Source organism: Macaca mulatta, chromosome 5 (genome assembly GCF_049350105.2).
Source record: "Macaca mulatta isolate MMU2019108-1 chromosome 5, T2T-MMU8v2.0, whole genome shotgun sequence".
In the NCBI taxonomy this organism is placed as follows: domain Eukaryota; kingdom Metazoa; phylum Chordata; class Mammalia; order Primates; family Cercopithecidae; genus Macaca; species Macaca mulatta.
In genome coordinates this window covers 104,662,708-104,679,437 of record NC_133410.1, presented here as the reverse complement: position 1 = coordinate 104,679,437, position 16,730 = coordinate 104,662,708, and the positions used below count along the sequence as shown (strand labels likewise).

Here is a 16,730-nt window from a genome sequence, read left to right as displayed (position 1 = left end):
TTCTCTCATTCTCTTTATTTTTTTTCTGCATTTTTAAAAATTTGTAATTTTTGTGGGTACAGAGTAGGTGTATACATTTATGGGGTACTTGAGATGTATTGATTCAGAAAAACAATGCAAAATAATTACATCAGGGTAAATGGAGTATTCCTTACCCTAAGCATTTATTCTCTATTTGTTACAAGCAACCCAATTATACGCTTTTAGTTATGTTAAAATGTATAATAAATTTTTGTTGACTGTGGTCACTCTGTTCTGCTATCAAATACTAGATCTTATTCATTTTATCTAACTATATTTTTATACCCATTAACTCTACCCCTCCTGCCCTCTCCCTCACTACCCTTCCCAGCTTCTGGTAACCATCACTCCATTCTCTTTCTCTGCGAGTTTGATTGTTTTACTTTTTAGCTCCCACAAATATGTGTGAACCTGTAAAGTTTGTCTTTCTGTACCTGGCTTGTTACAGTTAATATAATGTCCTCCAGTTCCATCCATGTTTTTGCAAATGACAGAAACACTCTTTTTTATAACTAAATATCATTCAGTCATAAAAAAATCTTTTTTATAGGTTGTTGTTTTCGTTGGATTTCTGTAATGATCAATGGTGTTGAGCACCTTTTCATATATCTGCTTGCAGGTAGTTTACAAATGGGTACTTTGAAAATGCGGTAGATGTACACAATGGAGTACTATTCAGTCATTAAAAAAGTACTTTTAAAAAGCGTACTTTAAAAAAGTATTTTTTAATGACTGAATAGTACTCCATTGTGTATATCTACCGCATTGTGCATATCTACCACATTTTCTTTATCCATTCATCTGCAGATGGACACTTAGGTTGCTTTCGAATCTTGGCAATTGTGAATAGTGCTACATTAAACATTGGAATGCCAATATCTCTTCGATATACTGATTTCCTTTCTTTTGGGTATACTTAGCTGTGAGATTGCTGGATTGCCTGGTAGTTCTATTTTTAATTTTTGGGGGAACCTCCACACTGTTCTCCGTAGTGGTTGTACTAATTTACATTCCCCCCAACAGTGTATGAGTGTTCTCTTCTCTCCACATCCTTTCCAGCATTTGTTATTGCATGTCTTTTGGATAAAAGTGAGATTACATCTCATTGTACTTTTGATTTGCATTTCTGTAATGATCAATGGTGTTGAGCACCTTTGCATATACCTGCTTGCCATTTGTGTGTCTTCTTTTGAAAAATGTCTTTTCAAATCTTTTGCTGATTATTTAATGAGATTATTAGATTTTTTCCTGTACAGTTTGAGCTCCCTATCTCTTCTAGTTATTAATCTCTTGTCAAATGAGTAGTTTGCAAATGTTTTCTATCATTCTGTGGGTTGTCTCTTCACTTTGTTGATTGTTTCCTTTGCTGTGCAGAAGCTTTTCAACCTGCTGTGAACCCATTTGTCCATTTTTGCTTTGGTTGCCTGTGCTTGTAAGGTATTATTCAAGAAATCTTTGCCCAGGCCAATGTCCTGGAGAGTTTCCCCAATGTTTATTTTTAGTGGTTCCATGGTTTGAGGTCTTAGATTCAATTCTTCACTCCACTTTTTATTCAATTTCTGTATATGGTGAGAGATAGGGGTCTAGTTTCCTTCTTCTGCCTGTGGATATCCAGTTTTCTCAGCATCATTTATTTAAGAGATGGTCCTTTCTCCAGTGTACATTTCTGGCACCCTTGTCAAAAATGAATTCACTGTAGGTGTATGAATTTGTTTCCGGGTTTGTTCTTCCGTTCCATTAGTCTGTGTATCTGTTTTTATGTCAGTACCATGCTGTTTTGGTTACTATAGCTCTATAGTATAATTTGAAATCAGGTAATGTGATTTCTTCAGTTTTGTTCTTTTTGCTCAAGAGAGTTTTGGCTATTCTGGGTCTGTTGTGGTTCCACGTAAATTTTAGCTTTTTTTCCTATTTCTGTGAAGAATGCCGTTGGTATTTTGATAAGGATTGCATTGAATCTAGATTGCTTTGGGTAATATGGACATTTTAACAATATTGGTTCTTCCAACCCACAAACATGGAATATCTTTCCATTTCTGTGTGTCCTCTTCAATTTCTTCTATCAATGTTTTACAGTTTTCATTTTAGAGATATTTCACTTCTTTAATTACTTCCTAATGATTTTATTTTATTTGTAGCCACTGTAAATGGGATTATTTACTTGACTTCTTTTTCAGATTGTTTGCTATTGGCATACAGAAATGCTACTGATTTTTGTATGTTGACCTTATCCTGCAACTTTACTGAATTTGTTTATTAGTTCCAATAGTTTTTTGATGAAGTCTAGGTTTTTCCAAATATGTGATCATATCATCTGCAAACAGGGATAATTTTACTTCTTTCTTTCCAGTTTAGATGCCCTTTATTTTTTTCTCTTCTCTGATTGCTCTAGCCAGGACTTCTAATACTATGTTGACTAACAGTGATGAAAGTGGGCATCCTTATTGTTTTCTAGATCTTAGAGGAAATGCTTTCAGATTTTTCCCATTTAGTATAATACTAGCTGTGGGTTTGTTGTATATTACTTTTAGTGTGGTGAGGTATATTTCCTCTATACTCAGTTTGTTTTAGGGTTTCTATCATAAAAGGATGTTGAATTTTATCAAATGGGTTTTTAGCATCATATGTTGTTGATTTTCGTTCTCTTGATAGGATGTATCACATTGATTTGTGTATGTTGAACTACCCTTGAATGCCTGGGATAAATCCCACTGGGCCATGATGAATTATCTTTTTAATGTGTTATTAAATTCAGTTTGCTTACTAGTTTGTTGATGATTTCTGTGCCAATGTTCAATATCAGGGATATTGACCTGTATTTTGATTTCTTCTGTATGTGTTTCTGGTTTGGGTATAAGGGTGATACTCACCTCATAGAATGAGTTTTGAAGTATTCTCTGGTCCTTCATTTTTTTGAAATAGTTTGAGAGGATTGGTATTAGTTCTTATTTAAATGTTTGGTAGAAATCTAACTGTGAAGCCATTGGGTCCTGGCTTCTCTTTGCTGGGACACTTTTTATTACTTCTGTGATCCCCTTACTTATTAATGGTCTGTTCAAGTCTTGGATTTCTTCATGTTTCAATCTTGGTAGGATGTATGTGTCTAGAAATTTATCCCTTTCTTCCACATTTTCCGATTTATTAGCATATAGTTGCTCATAGTAACTGAGCAATTCAATGATCTTCGAATTTCTATAGTATCAGTTGTAATGTTGTAATGTCTCCTTTTTCAAAAAACTTTTGAAAGTGAAACCAACTTCTGTTTCATTGATCTTTTTTTATTGTTTTCTTAATTTCAATATCCTTTATTTCTGTCTGATCTTTATTATTTCTTTTTTTCTACTACTTTTGGGTTTCGTTTGCTCTAGTTTTTCCAGTTTAAGATGAATTTTTAGGTTGTTTGTTTGAAGTTTTTCTACTTTTCAGATGTAGGCACTTAAAGCTATAATTTCCTCTTAGTATTGTTTTTGCTATATCCCATAGGTTTTGGTATGTTGTGTTTCCATTATCATTTGTTTCAATAAATTTTTAAATTTACTTTTTAATTTCTTCATTGACCCACTGGTTGTTCAGGAGCATATTGTTTAATTTCCATGTGTTTATACAGTTTCCAAGATTCCTCTTGTTATTTATTTCTAGGTTATTCCATTGTGGTCAGAGAAAATACTTGATATAATTTTAATTTTTTAATTTTTGAGACTTATTTTGTGGCATAACACATGGCCTTTCCTTGAGAATGATCTATGTGCTGAAGGGAAGAATTGTGCATTCTGTAGCTATTGAGTGAAATTTTCTGTAGATATCTATCAGGTCCATTTGGTCTATAATGTAGATTAAGTTTGGTGTTTCTTTGTTGGTTTTCCATCTGGATGATCTGTGCAATGCTGAAAGTAGGGTGTTGCAGTTTCCAGCTTTAATTGTATTGGGGTCTTCCTCTTCAGCTCTAATAATATTTGCTTTATATATTATATTTAGGTGCTCTAGTGTTAGATGTATATATATTTATAATTGTTAATGTCCTCTTGCTGAATTGACCCATTTATCATTTTATAATGACCTACTTTCTCTCTTTATATAGTTTTTGTATTGAAAAATGTATTTTGTACAATTATTCCTACTCTTTTTGGTTTCCAGTTGCATGGAATATCTTTATCCATTCCTTTATTTTCAGTCTATGTGTTCCTTTATAGGTGAACTGTGTTTCTTGTAGGCAACAGATCATTGGGTCTTGTTTTTCTGTTTTGTTTTATAATCCATTCAGTTACTCTGTGTCTTTTGACTGAGGAGTTTAATCAATTCATAGTCAATATTATTATTCACAAATAAGGACTTACTCCTGACATTTTGTGGTTTGTTTTCTGTTTGTTTTGCAATCATCTTATCTTCCTTCTTTCAATCCTCCCTGTCTTCCTTTTAGTGAAGGTTTTTTCTTCAGGTGGCATTTTTAAATGTCTTTGTTTTTTATTTTATTTTGTGTATCTGTGTATGTTTTCTGATTTGAGTTTATCATGAGGCTTGTAATTGATATCTTGTAATCCATTATTTTAAACAGATGACAACTTAACACTGACTACATAAATAAATAAGCAAACAGAAAACTAATAAAAACTCTACACTTTAACTTTGTCCCCCCACTTTTTAAATTTTTGTTGTTTCTATTTATTCTTTATTGTGCTGTCTATGTCTTGAAAAGTTGTTGTTATTATTTTGATCAGTTCATCTTTTAGTCTTTCTACTCAAGATATGAGTAGTTTACACACCAGAATTGTAATGTGATAATATTCTGTGTTTTTCATGTATTTGCTAGTACCAGTCAGTCTTGCACCTTCAGATAATTTCTTATTGCTCATTAACATTTTCTTTCCAATTGAAGAACTCCTTTTTGCATTTCATGTAGGGCAGGTCTGGTGTTGATAAAATCTCTCAGCTTTTGTTTGTCTGGAAAGTCTTTATTTCTCCTTTATGTTTGAAGTATATTTACTATTGATATACTATTCTAGGAAAAGAAGACTTTTTCCTTCAGCACTTTAAATATTTCAGGCCACTCTATCCTGGCCTGTAAAGTTTCCACTGAGAAGTCTGCTGCCAGGTGTATTGGAGCTCCATTGTATGTCGTTTTTTTCTCTTGCTGCATTTAGGATCCATACTTTATCCTTGAATCTTTGGGAGTTTGATTATTAAATGTCTTGAGGTAGTCTTATTTGAGTTAAATCTGCTTGATGTTTTGTATCCTTCTTGGGCTTGAATATTAATATCTTATTCTAGGTGTGGGATGTTCTCTGTTATTATCCCTTTGAATAAACTTTCTACCTTAATATCTCTCTTTACCTCCTCTTTAAGGCCAATAACTCTTAGATTTGTGCCTTTGAGGCTATTTGCTAGTTGTGGTACATGTACTTCATTTTTTCTCATTCTTTTCTGATTTGTCTCTTCTGACTCTGTATTTTCAAATAACCTGACTTCAAGCTTACTAGTTCTTTCTTCTGCTTCATTAATTCTGCTTTTAAGAGACTCTGACATACTCTTCATTATCTCTGTTGCATCTTTCAGCTCCAGAATTTCTGCTTGTTTTTAATTATTTCAATTTCTTCGCTAAATGTATCTGATAGAATTCTGAATTCCTTCCCTATGTTATCTTAGATTTCATTGAACTTCCTCAAAGCAATTATTTTGAATTCTCTGAAAGATCACATATCTCCGTCTCTCCAGCATTGGTCAGTGGTGTTTTAATTTGCTTGGCATGGTCATGATTTTTTGGATGACCTTGATACTTGTGGATGTTTATTGGTGTCTGTGCATTGAAGAGTTGTAATCTAAGTTTTTGGTCACTCCAGCCATATGTGCATTAGGTGGCATCCCAAGCCCAATAACACTGTGACTCTTGCAGACTCATAGAGGTATCACCTTTGTGTTCTTAGATAAGATCTGGAAGAATTCTCTGAATTACTAGGCAGAGACTTTTGGTCTCTTCCCTTACTTTCTCCCAAACAAGCAGAGTCTCTTTCTCAGTCTACTGAGCTGCCTAGAGCTTGAAGAGGAGTGACATAAGCATCCCTGTCTCTACCCATCACTGGGACTATGCTGGGTCAGACCTGAATCCAGCACGTACTGGGTCTCACCCAAGGCCCATGGTAGCCACTGCCTGGCTATCATCTATGTTCTCTCAAGGCCCTAGGACTCTAGCAGCAAAACCAGCCAGGCCTTGCTTCTTCCCTCCAGAGAAGCAAGTTGCCTCCAGCCCTGTGCGCGTCCAGAGATAACATCTAGGAGCCAAGGCCTGGAGTCAGAAACCTTAAGAATTTACCTGGAACTTTATTCTGCTGTGGCTAAACTGGCATTCATGCCACAAGACAAAGTTTCTCCCACTCTTCCATCTCCTTTCCACCATCAGAGGAGTCTTTTTCCACGGCCACTGCCACCCCAGGCAACAGCAAGTACTGCTTGACTACCACCAATGTTCACTTAAGGCCCAAGGGCTCTTTAGTCAGCTTGTGGTGACTCTTCCTTCAGGGCAGTGGGCCCCCGTTTGGCCCAGGGAAGGTTCAGAAATGCCATCCAAGAGCCAAGGCCTGGAATTGGGAACCTCAAGGGATTCATGTGGTTCTCTGTCCCACTGTGGCTGAGTTGGTACTTAACATGCAAGACAAACTCCCTTTTATTCTTCCCTCCCTTTTTCTCAAGCAGAAGGAGTCTCATCCCAGCCCACTCTCACTACAGCTGGGAATGTGCTCAATCTGAAGCCATCTGAAGCCAGCACAACTCTGAGTCTCACTCCAGAACCACAGCATGTACTACCTGGGTATTGCTGCTCATTATTCAGAGCCTAAGGTCTCTTTAGTCAGCAGGTGATTAATTCTGCCAGGACTTGGTCCTTCCCTAGTAGTTTTGCTTCTGGTCCAAAGTGGCTCTAGAAATGTCACCTGGCAGCTATGGCCTAGAATATGGGCCTCAGGACTGCCCGGTACCCTATCGTACTGTGCATGAGCTGGTAGCTAAGGGACAAAAGAAAGTCCTCTTTACTCTTCCCTCTCCTCAAGCAGAGGGAAGGAATGTCTCCTATAAGCTGTCAGCTGTGCTGCCCATGGTTAGGGAAGAGGTGGCACAAGCACTCCCTTAGCCACCGTGGCTGGTATCTCACTAGGTAGCATGTTCCCCAAGTCCACTGATTCCGACCCTGGCATAGAACCATTATTTGCCCAAGAACTGTAGTCTTTGTGGCCTGGACTGCCTTTCAAGTTTATTTAGGACCCTAGAGGCTTTAGCCCATGGTGACAAGGCTTAATAGAACTCAGGTTCTGACTGTAAGGATGAGTGAGTGCCCTCTGGCTAGGGCAGTATAAATGCTCCCTCTTTGGGCCCCAGCTGAATTCTGCCCCATTTTGCTTTCTGCTGTGACTGGGTGGCACTCTGTTCCAATGCAAAGTCGCACAACCCCTGCCCTCTTCCTCGCCCAAGGACACAGATTCTCTCTGCACACCTCACAGTTACTGCTAGGAGTTGGGAGAGTGGTGACATTAACAATTCAAGACCATCTTTCCTACATTCTTCAGTGCGTTTTTCAGTGATAGGAAGTTAAAACCAGGTACTGTGATCACTCACCTGAGTTTTGGTTCTTATGAAGGTGCTTTATGGTGTATATAGTCAATTTGATGTTCCTGCAGGGAAGACAATCAATGAAGGCTTCCTTTGGCTATCTTGTTCTGCTTCCTCCCCTCCCCTCCCTCTCCCCTTCCCCCTCCCCTCCCCTCCCCTCCCCTCGTCTCTTCTTTCTTTCTTTCTTTCTTTCTTTCTTTCTTTCTTTCTTTCTTTCTTTCCTTTCTTTCTTTCCTTCCTTCTTTCTTTCTCTTTCTCTCTTTCTTACAAAAAGTGGTATAATTCTATACAAACTGGCCAAAAACTTGTTTTATTTGCTTGCCCTTCTAGTTCAACACATACAAATCCGCTTTCTTATTTTTATTGGCCAGGCAGCATACTTTTGCTTGGATGTTTCAGAAATTATTTAACCATTCCTCAGTTGGCGGTCAGTTGTTCTCAGTTTTATTCAAATGAGTAATTCCAGCTGCCTTTTTTTGTAATATATCAGATATTCTTTAGACAAATAATGCTGCAGTGAACATATTTGTACATATGTATTTACATTTTCATGTCATTCTGTCTGTAATATGGATTCCAACAAGTGGGATAGCTTATTTGGAGATATGCAGAGACTTAATTTTTACTTATATTGTCAAATTATGTCTTCTGTGATACCCATTTACACTCCAGCCAGTATATGCAATTGTACATTTTTTCACCTCCTCATCAATCATTCAGTATTTTTTAGCTAATCTGGTAAGCAAAAATTTTATTTTGCAAAAAACATTATATTACATTTATTAAATTATTTGAAAAAGAGGTAAAGTTGTTTTTGTGAAAATGTTTTCTAAGACCACACCATAGACTACATGGCAGAGGTAGAGGTGATAGGCAGGAAAACACTTAGGAGGATAGATTAATTAATAAAAGTCAGAGATCATGAAGGCTTAAGCAGGCAGAAAAAGGTGCCTCTTTTTCAGGGTTAAGTGGCTATCAACTAGCACATTAGCTGTATATTGTTATTACTAATGTATGGGCATGATTTGGCAAGTATTTCTTTAAAAACAAAAGAAAGTTTGTTTTGAAGTTAGAAATCATTCAGTACTTCCAAGTTATGTAATACATTTAAGGCATTATGTATTCAACAACTTGAATTTAAATGATGAATCCATTAATATATTGCTTGAAATATAGACCATAGTCTTTGCCTTCCTGAGGATATTTTAATCAAAATATTAAAAATAAGCTGGAGTCTCATTCAAATAGTTAATTCCAGCTGCCTTTTGTTGTAATATATCATGAATTATCTCTCTGATGGATGGGTAGCCAAATGCAGATAAAATTAGCTTTGCAGTCATTCATTTTAAATTGCTCTCGAATCACTTGGAAGTAAATTCCATTTCAGAAGAATACACTTTAAGTCTCAGACAAAGAGATAATGGTCCATATTTTATGATATAAGCAATAATAGTTTAAGTCTTATGATTCAGAAATATAGAAACTTATGTATTAAGTTGATGAAAATTAAGGCTTGATATATAGCAATAAAACCAGCAACCTAAAGCTCCCCAGATTGATGTTCATAGCATAATATTTTCCGGTGAAGAATTAGGTGGAATGAAAGTCTATAAAAATAATATATGGCGAAAAGCTTTCTCTTCTTGGATGTAAATGAAAAAGCAAAAGCCTATGTGAGATAACAGAAAAAAGGAAATACTGAGATTTATTGATATCAAGATAAAAATGGTACTACTGTTGGAATGTCAGTATTGAGTAATAGTAGAAAATGGAAAATTAAGTCAAATATCGGAGGAGGGTAAAAGGAATAATAACATTATATCTAAATCAAAAAAGCATTAAATTAATACTGAGTTCAATGTACAGAACAAAAGCAACTCTGGAAATTTACCTTGTTAATTTGAATGAACTACAAGTACAAAACTTGTTTCACAACTTAATTTATCAAGTCATTTTGCCCAGATAGCATGATGCAGTCAATGCCAGCAGCCGAGGTGTGCATTTATAGAAAATGTAATAATTTGGGATACCTGTGGCATGTTGCCAGAAATAAGTTCACAGTCTGAAGTTACTGTTCACAGACTGAATTCCTATTATCACCCTAATATCACTCCTTCAGATATTTATATTAAGAAATAAAGTGGTAAGAGGATGTACTCACTGATGTCCTTGAAGAAAAAAAAATCAATTTTTTTTATAGCTTCAAGTTTTGCAGCATGACCTTAATAGTATCATAAAGCTGGTTTTTTAAGTTATTTTGTTATGTGGGTTTTTTTTTCTAGTATGGTAATATGAATTGCATGAAAGGTACTGATCTCAGTAAACAGTCTACCACCTCAGGGTGGAATCACAAACTTTCTTATCTCCATGGGTTCAGCAGTCCTTTAATGCCCTGAAAAAGTAAAAATTTTAGCATGGCAGGATTTTACTTATTTTGGATCAGAGGCCCTTTGATGGGCACTAGGGATCATCCAAAGGAAGGCCACGAACACATAAAGTCACACACCTTCCCTTGCACACCATTGCAAATACACTTGCTTAGAGAATTGATACGAGCCTGAGATTCTCAGTCTGAACAATTATGTTTTCCTTTAGAAAATATCTAATTACCACAAGAAGCTGGGAAAAACAAAGTTCCAAAATGAATATCCAATAATAAAGATGCAATTTCATTTTTCAGACTTTCCATGAAGTGACATGCTCATTTAACTGACATTTGTAGACAGGGCTGGCTGTCACACAGGACCAGTGTTTGGTTTAATGTTCTGCTGTCACCATCTCAGAAATCTTAATAAACTTTTAACCAGGGATCCTGAATTTTCATTCTGCATTGGGCCACACAAATTTTGTAGCCAGTCCTGTTTGTAGATATTTCTATTGTTAAAACATCTTATAATTGTAAATGAATCTGAGGCACTATAAACTCTAAAATCCTCTGTGAATCTCTTAGAAATGACCAAAGTTGCCCTTAGTATAATATTCATGCATTTGTAAGATTTTTATTTACCCCATATAATGTGTTAGACTTATGGAAAATGAAAATGAAAACAATATAGCCCCTGCTTTCAAAGAGTTTCATTTCTAGTGTTAAGCATTTGTTATATATTTCTAGTTTTTTGAAAATTGGTAATAGTCTTATAAAACAAATTACAAAACTGAAAAGTAGATTCCTCCCCTTGTATGACTGGCAAATGCATTGCACAGAGGAGCTAAATATTCATGTAGGATAAATGGTATTTGTAGCTGAGCACTTTTTATCTTTAAATACGTGTAGCTATAGCCATGCTGGATGTTTAAATAAGTTTTCATCTATTATTTTAGTTGAAGAGAATTGGCTTGCTTGTTTGATTTTCAAAACTTTCTCTAGAAAAGAAAAAAGTTAGGATACAGTTTCATAAAAAGATGATTTCTAAAATAACACTGTATCTCAGAATTAATGCTGAAACTTAACAGTTTTGTATGGAGCAAGAATCAGAAAGTGTTCTTTTAGTATGTTTAACTTGATGGTGGGACCAACTTCCATGGTTGAGTAAGGTACCCAGGTCATATATTGTATGTGGAGAAGGTGAGGGTTTCACAACAGTGGTGAGCCTACTGATAATCAGCTTATTTGCATTTTATCATATCTGTCCCACTGTACGTATCTACTAACCCAAGATCTTGAATTTTCTATATTAATATCATTCTCAACAACTGAATTGAGTAATAGAAGTGATATGCCATATTGCCTGTAACAGGAATTCATCCAGGGCATAGGCTTGAATTTGCTTTGTGAATATTATATGAAATCTTAATAAACTAATATGCTGGGGTTGGCCAAGGCATCTCTCTAGATCAACTTTTAAGAGATTGGTTCTGCCGAAACTATAATGATATGTAAAAGAAAAACTGGATTTATTAAATTAAAACATTTCTAATGATAGAAATTTTCCTTAATAAGTTGTATTTTCAAGTGTTAACAAATGTCTTGAAAAATCAATACTGTGTGAAACCTCAAACCAAGATATAGGTTCATTTCTCTTTACTTGTTTTGATCATGTTGTCTTAAAAGTCAAAGTTAAGGAAATACAAAGTTAGTGTGCCCATACATTGTCTAAATATATTGTTATTACTTTTTTCCCAGCGCTTAACAGAGCTGCTTTTGACTTTAAAATGTGTGAGTTTTTTGCTTCCATTTGTCTTTTCAGTAGTTTACAATAAAATAATCAGAAGAAAGAGATATACGCTTTGGCAAGGCAGAGTAATCAGTTTTTAGTGCCTGTAAAGTTTTCTCTAGCATGTGAACATATAAATACTTTTGCTATATTACTTAATAAGGTAAGGTTGCATGCAATCATCTATATCTTGCAATCATTCCTTTTCAGTTTTATCTTCTGAAATAATGGCTGAAAGATTTATTATACTTTGCGTGCTTAAATAAATATAGTTATTAAATACATTCACATGTTTTTGTGTGTACAAACATAGTTAAAAAATAAAATCTAGTTGACCACCATCATGAATAGTAATAATTAAAAACAATAGCTAACTTCTATAGAATTTGAGTCATGTTTTTTGGAGCTTTTTTGATTATCAGCACTGTCCATCATCACATATAACAGTAAGTGCTTTAGAAAAAAAATTGGATAAGACCTTCAAGACATCAGTTTCATGCTGATGGATTTGTCAATAGTTCAGTTCCTCATCCCTTTTCCTTTCTGAGCTATGTTTATTTAAGCAGTCTTGAATGTTCTTGCATATTGACTAAAGGAGCTGCAATTGATGGAAACAAGGTTATTCTTTAGTAAGCTGACAATTTTTGTCCTTGATGTTCAACAATGGAAAAACTAGACGTGATGCCCTGCCAAAAGAAAGCAAATTAAGGAGGTAAAGTGAGAAAAAATATCTAGGTATAGGAAACAACATTTACATTTCAGTGTCATAAATTTACTACTGTGGGCAGCTTTGAATGCTAGTTTTGTCCAGTGATGCAAGTGAAGTCAATTTTTACTGCAAAATAGATTAGCAGAGACCGGACATCATTACTATTTGACAGCTATCTTATGACTTGAGTGAAAAAAGTTCCAAGCCAGTTTTCTTAGTGGACAGATAGATGTCCACTATACCAATGGCTATCTTCCAACACAGGGCAACAACTGAAGGAGAAATAAAATGACTTTCAAGACAACATGTGAGCAACCAGCCTTTAAGTATCAATACCATACTCTATATTTACTACTGAATAAAAAGTACATTTAAAGAACTTGTAAAAATTTTTAATTTTGACATCAGAGTTTTCACATGACGTGTTTGTAACCAATTTGGGGAATTAGTAATAGCTTTGTTCTCCTCTATCCCAGTTGGAAGATTATTATTAGGCTGAACTTATTTATGATGTATTGAAAAGACTGTTTTTACCTTGACTTTTGTACAACACAAGAATAGGTTTTATTATACAAAGCACTTTTATTATTACTTTTTTATTTTGAATCATGCAGAATCCAGGTTTAAAATGTATCTCAAAGTGTGCAAATTATCTAAAGTGGTTTTTAAATTTTGGGTTGAATGAATATTTCACACAATGACATCTTTTGAAAATAACAACAGATTTGAGTTTGAATGTAAAGATCTTTAATTAAAGTTTCTAATATTTCTGCTCATCTCCTTGCAAAGGATGTAAGCTTTATCTATGAGCTTTATGCTTTTCAAAGAAATGTTTCTAATGAAGTTGCTCTTGCTTTTGTCTGCTCTCAAGGGTGACACTCTATAATAGGAAATGTAGTGATACATTGGGAAGATCATGGTTTTGAATTGAGATACACATGAATTCCAGTTTCAGCTCTGCTATTTACTACCTATGTGCTCAGGGCAACTTATTTATCCTCCCTGATGTTGAGTTTTGCTGTGTATAGAAATGGGAATAATAATCTATATCCTTAGTTAAACGACCAGTCAATAGATCTAACATACTGCCTAACACACAGCAGGCATTCAAATCCCTTAATTACTGCATTTATAAGTCATTATTTTTACACAACTAGCAAATAAAAGGCAAGTTGTTACAATGTGTTAACCATTTTCCACTTTCTTCTCGTTTCTCAGACGACGACTTTTTTCATGAACTCCCAGAAACTTTTCCTTCTGATCCACCTGAGCCTCTGCCACATTTCCTTATTGAGCCTGAAGAAGCTTATATTGTGAAGAATAAGCCTGTGAACCTGTACTGTAAAGCCAGCCCTGCCACCCAGATCTATTTCAAGTGTAATAGTGAATGGGTTCATCAGAAGGACCACATAGTAGATGAAAGAGTAGATGAAACTTCCGGTGAGTTTTCCATTGCATTTGCATTGCAGTTCAAGATTCAGTTACTCACTACTCTAGCCTGGGGCCATACTATAATTTCAATTAGTAGAATGGAAAATGGAGTTATTCTTTGAAAAAAAGTTTTGAATTGGTTGGTTAAGATTTGGTGATCTTGTTTCATGTGTTGAAAAGTAAAATGGCGTGAATAAATCTTGACTTGATTCCCGTTGGACTACATGAGATTAAAACATGGTTCATACTTAAGAAGATAAATAATGCAAATGAATAGACTGACAATGTTAAATGCCCTAGCAAATAATATTCTTGAATTGCACTTGCGTGGTAGTCAGATCTAAATAGCCTGAGATCTGGGAAGCATTTTTAACTAGGATAAATTGAACGTGTTTACATTACTGTCTAATGTTAATCCATGTGCGTAGTTTGCCCTTATATTTGTTAAGGATTTGTAAATGTCGTAGATTCAAAGTATCTTATACTCATAATTTACATCCAAAAGTGAATCCTAACTTCCTAACTCTTATCTAAAATTAAATTAAGGGTGATTCAGAACAGTGATAGTGTAGGATCCATGAACAGAAGAAATGGTAATTGTAGCCCTTTCTCAGAGGGTCTTGATCTGATTATCTTTGCCGCGGCATGGTTAAAACTCCTGACTTTGTTGCTCTGTAAATACCATCCTTAAAGATAAAATACTAAAGGCAAAGAAAGGATGAAGTAGATTCTAATAACCTGTGGGATTTCAATTAGATATAAAGGAAACTTTCTTGATAGCAATTTTCTGCTACACAATGGATAAGTTAGGGTGGTTGTGGAATCTCCTGGAGTTCTTTTAAATTGGAAACATATATATCTTTCCATGGTAGTATAAGTGTTTTTGCTCTCCAACAGAGAGAATAACTCTTTGAACTTTCAGATATCTTCCAGACTTATGATTTTGTAATGTTGACATATATTTAAGTATTAATACTTTATTGTTCAACGTTTTCAAGCCAAAGAATATCAAGCATGACAAAAATTGAAGCATTTAAATATCTTTGTTATCCTTCATAGATGTCTTTCTATACCAAAATGGATACACATGTTCAAAATCCAAATTGTAAATAATTCATATTTGTGCCCAAGTGTTGGATTAACCAGAGACAAGTAGAGACCAGCACTTGAGGGCTCTACTTTCTACTTTCAAGGTCTGCAACAAAGTAAATAGCATATTGAGGTGACAGAACATAAAGAAACAGAACTGACTATGAGAGGACTGAGAAGAGGCAACTTTTTAAAAAGCATTTGGGGCATATTCTTTATAACATAAATGGTCTTTGGAAAATCAGGTGGCAACTCTACATAATTGCTTGTCAATTTGTGAATCAATATGCTCACTGAATGCAAGCTGATGACTGCAGATACAACTGGGTATCCAATTGTAGGGTAGCTTACTTCAGGGAATTGTCCCACCTCTTGGTCTAATTACTCAGAAAATAACTCCACCAGATGTCTTCAAAATCTCAAGTGGATTGAGTTGTATTTGTTTCAGCTCACGTATTTGTACAGATTTCAAACAAATAAGCTTTAATGATAAAAGGAAAGAGAAAGAAATCACAAAAGCTCAAATATGTCACAACATATTCAGGCTTATCTTTACTAAAATAATGAAATGCCTATATAGGAAGATTATAAATAGAAACAAAACTATTCTAATATTGAATGCTTCTAACAATTTCATGCTATGTTGGTAACACACCCACACACACTTATACACATATATTGAGAGAGATTTCCTTTCTGTGAAACCCTTATTTTTAATAATTCTACACAAAATTCGTTAATATTATATACATCAATGATTAAGACTACCTTTTAAATTAACTATAAACTAAAATAGTTTGCATGTTTTCATTTAAATTCAGGAGAGACAGATGAGAACTAAGGGATGATTTAGGAAATTCAATACTTTCTCAGTTCTCCTGAGATTCAGGAATGGAGTGAAATATAATATAGCTTTATTGGGAGCTTTCATTTTCATCCAAAACTTTACAAAAAAAAAAAAAAAGCCAGCATCCAGCCAAAAGCTAACATACTAGACTCATGTAAGTATTACCTTTAAAGTTAGGAAAAACTTGGTGGGAATGTAAATTAGTACAACCTCTATGGAAAACAGTATGGAGATTTCTCAGAGAATTAAAAATAGCACACCATTTAATCCAACAATCCCACTACTTGGTACCTACCCAAAGGAAGAGTAATCATTACATCAAAAAGATACCTGCACTCATATATTTTTCATAGCTCTATTCACAATAGCAAAGATAGGGAATCAACCCAAGTGTCCATCAGTGGATAATCAGATAAAGAAAATGTGGTATATACAAACAATAGAATACTATTCATCCATAAAAAAGACTGAAACCATGTCTTTTGCAGCAACATGGATGGAACTGGAGGCCATTATGTTAAGTGAAGTAACTCAGACCCAGAAATATATTAATAAATGCCACATATTCTCACTTGTGAGAGCTAAATAATCTGTACACATGGATGTTGAGTGTGGAATGATAGACAATGGAGACTCAGAAGGGTGCAGATGGGTGAGGGGGTAAGTGATGAGAAATTACTTAATGGGTACAGTGTATGTTATTCAGGTGATGGATACCTCCAAAAGCCCTGACTTTACCACTATGTAATCTATTCATGCAACAAATTATACTTATATCCCATAACTTACTACAAATAAAAAGAATGAAGTTAGGAAAAAGACAAAGATGCTCACAGATACCATTATTAATTGGTATTATTCTAATCTACCAGCCAGTGCCATTAGA

General features: G+C 34.8%; 1 protein-coding gene across 2 annotated transcripts in view; it reads left to right on the top strand.

Annotated features, from left to right (window-relative positions):
- The window catches only part of UNC5C (unc-5 netrin receptor C), a 385,680-nt gene that overhangs the window by 204,209 nt on the left and 164,741 nt on the right, over positions 1–16,730 (top strand). For both annotated transcript variants that reach the window (XM_002804156.4, XM_015138825.3), the window contains exon 2: positions 13,696–13,917. In XM_002804156.4, the coding sequence (XP_002804202.2) occupies positions 13,696–13,917 (222 nt within the window). The remainder of the gene's footprint in view (positions 1–13,695; positions 13,918–16,730) is intronic.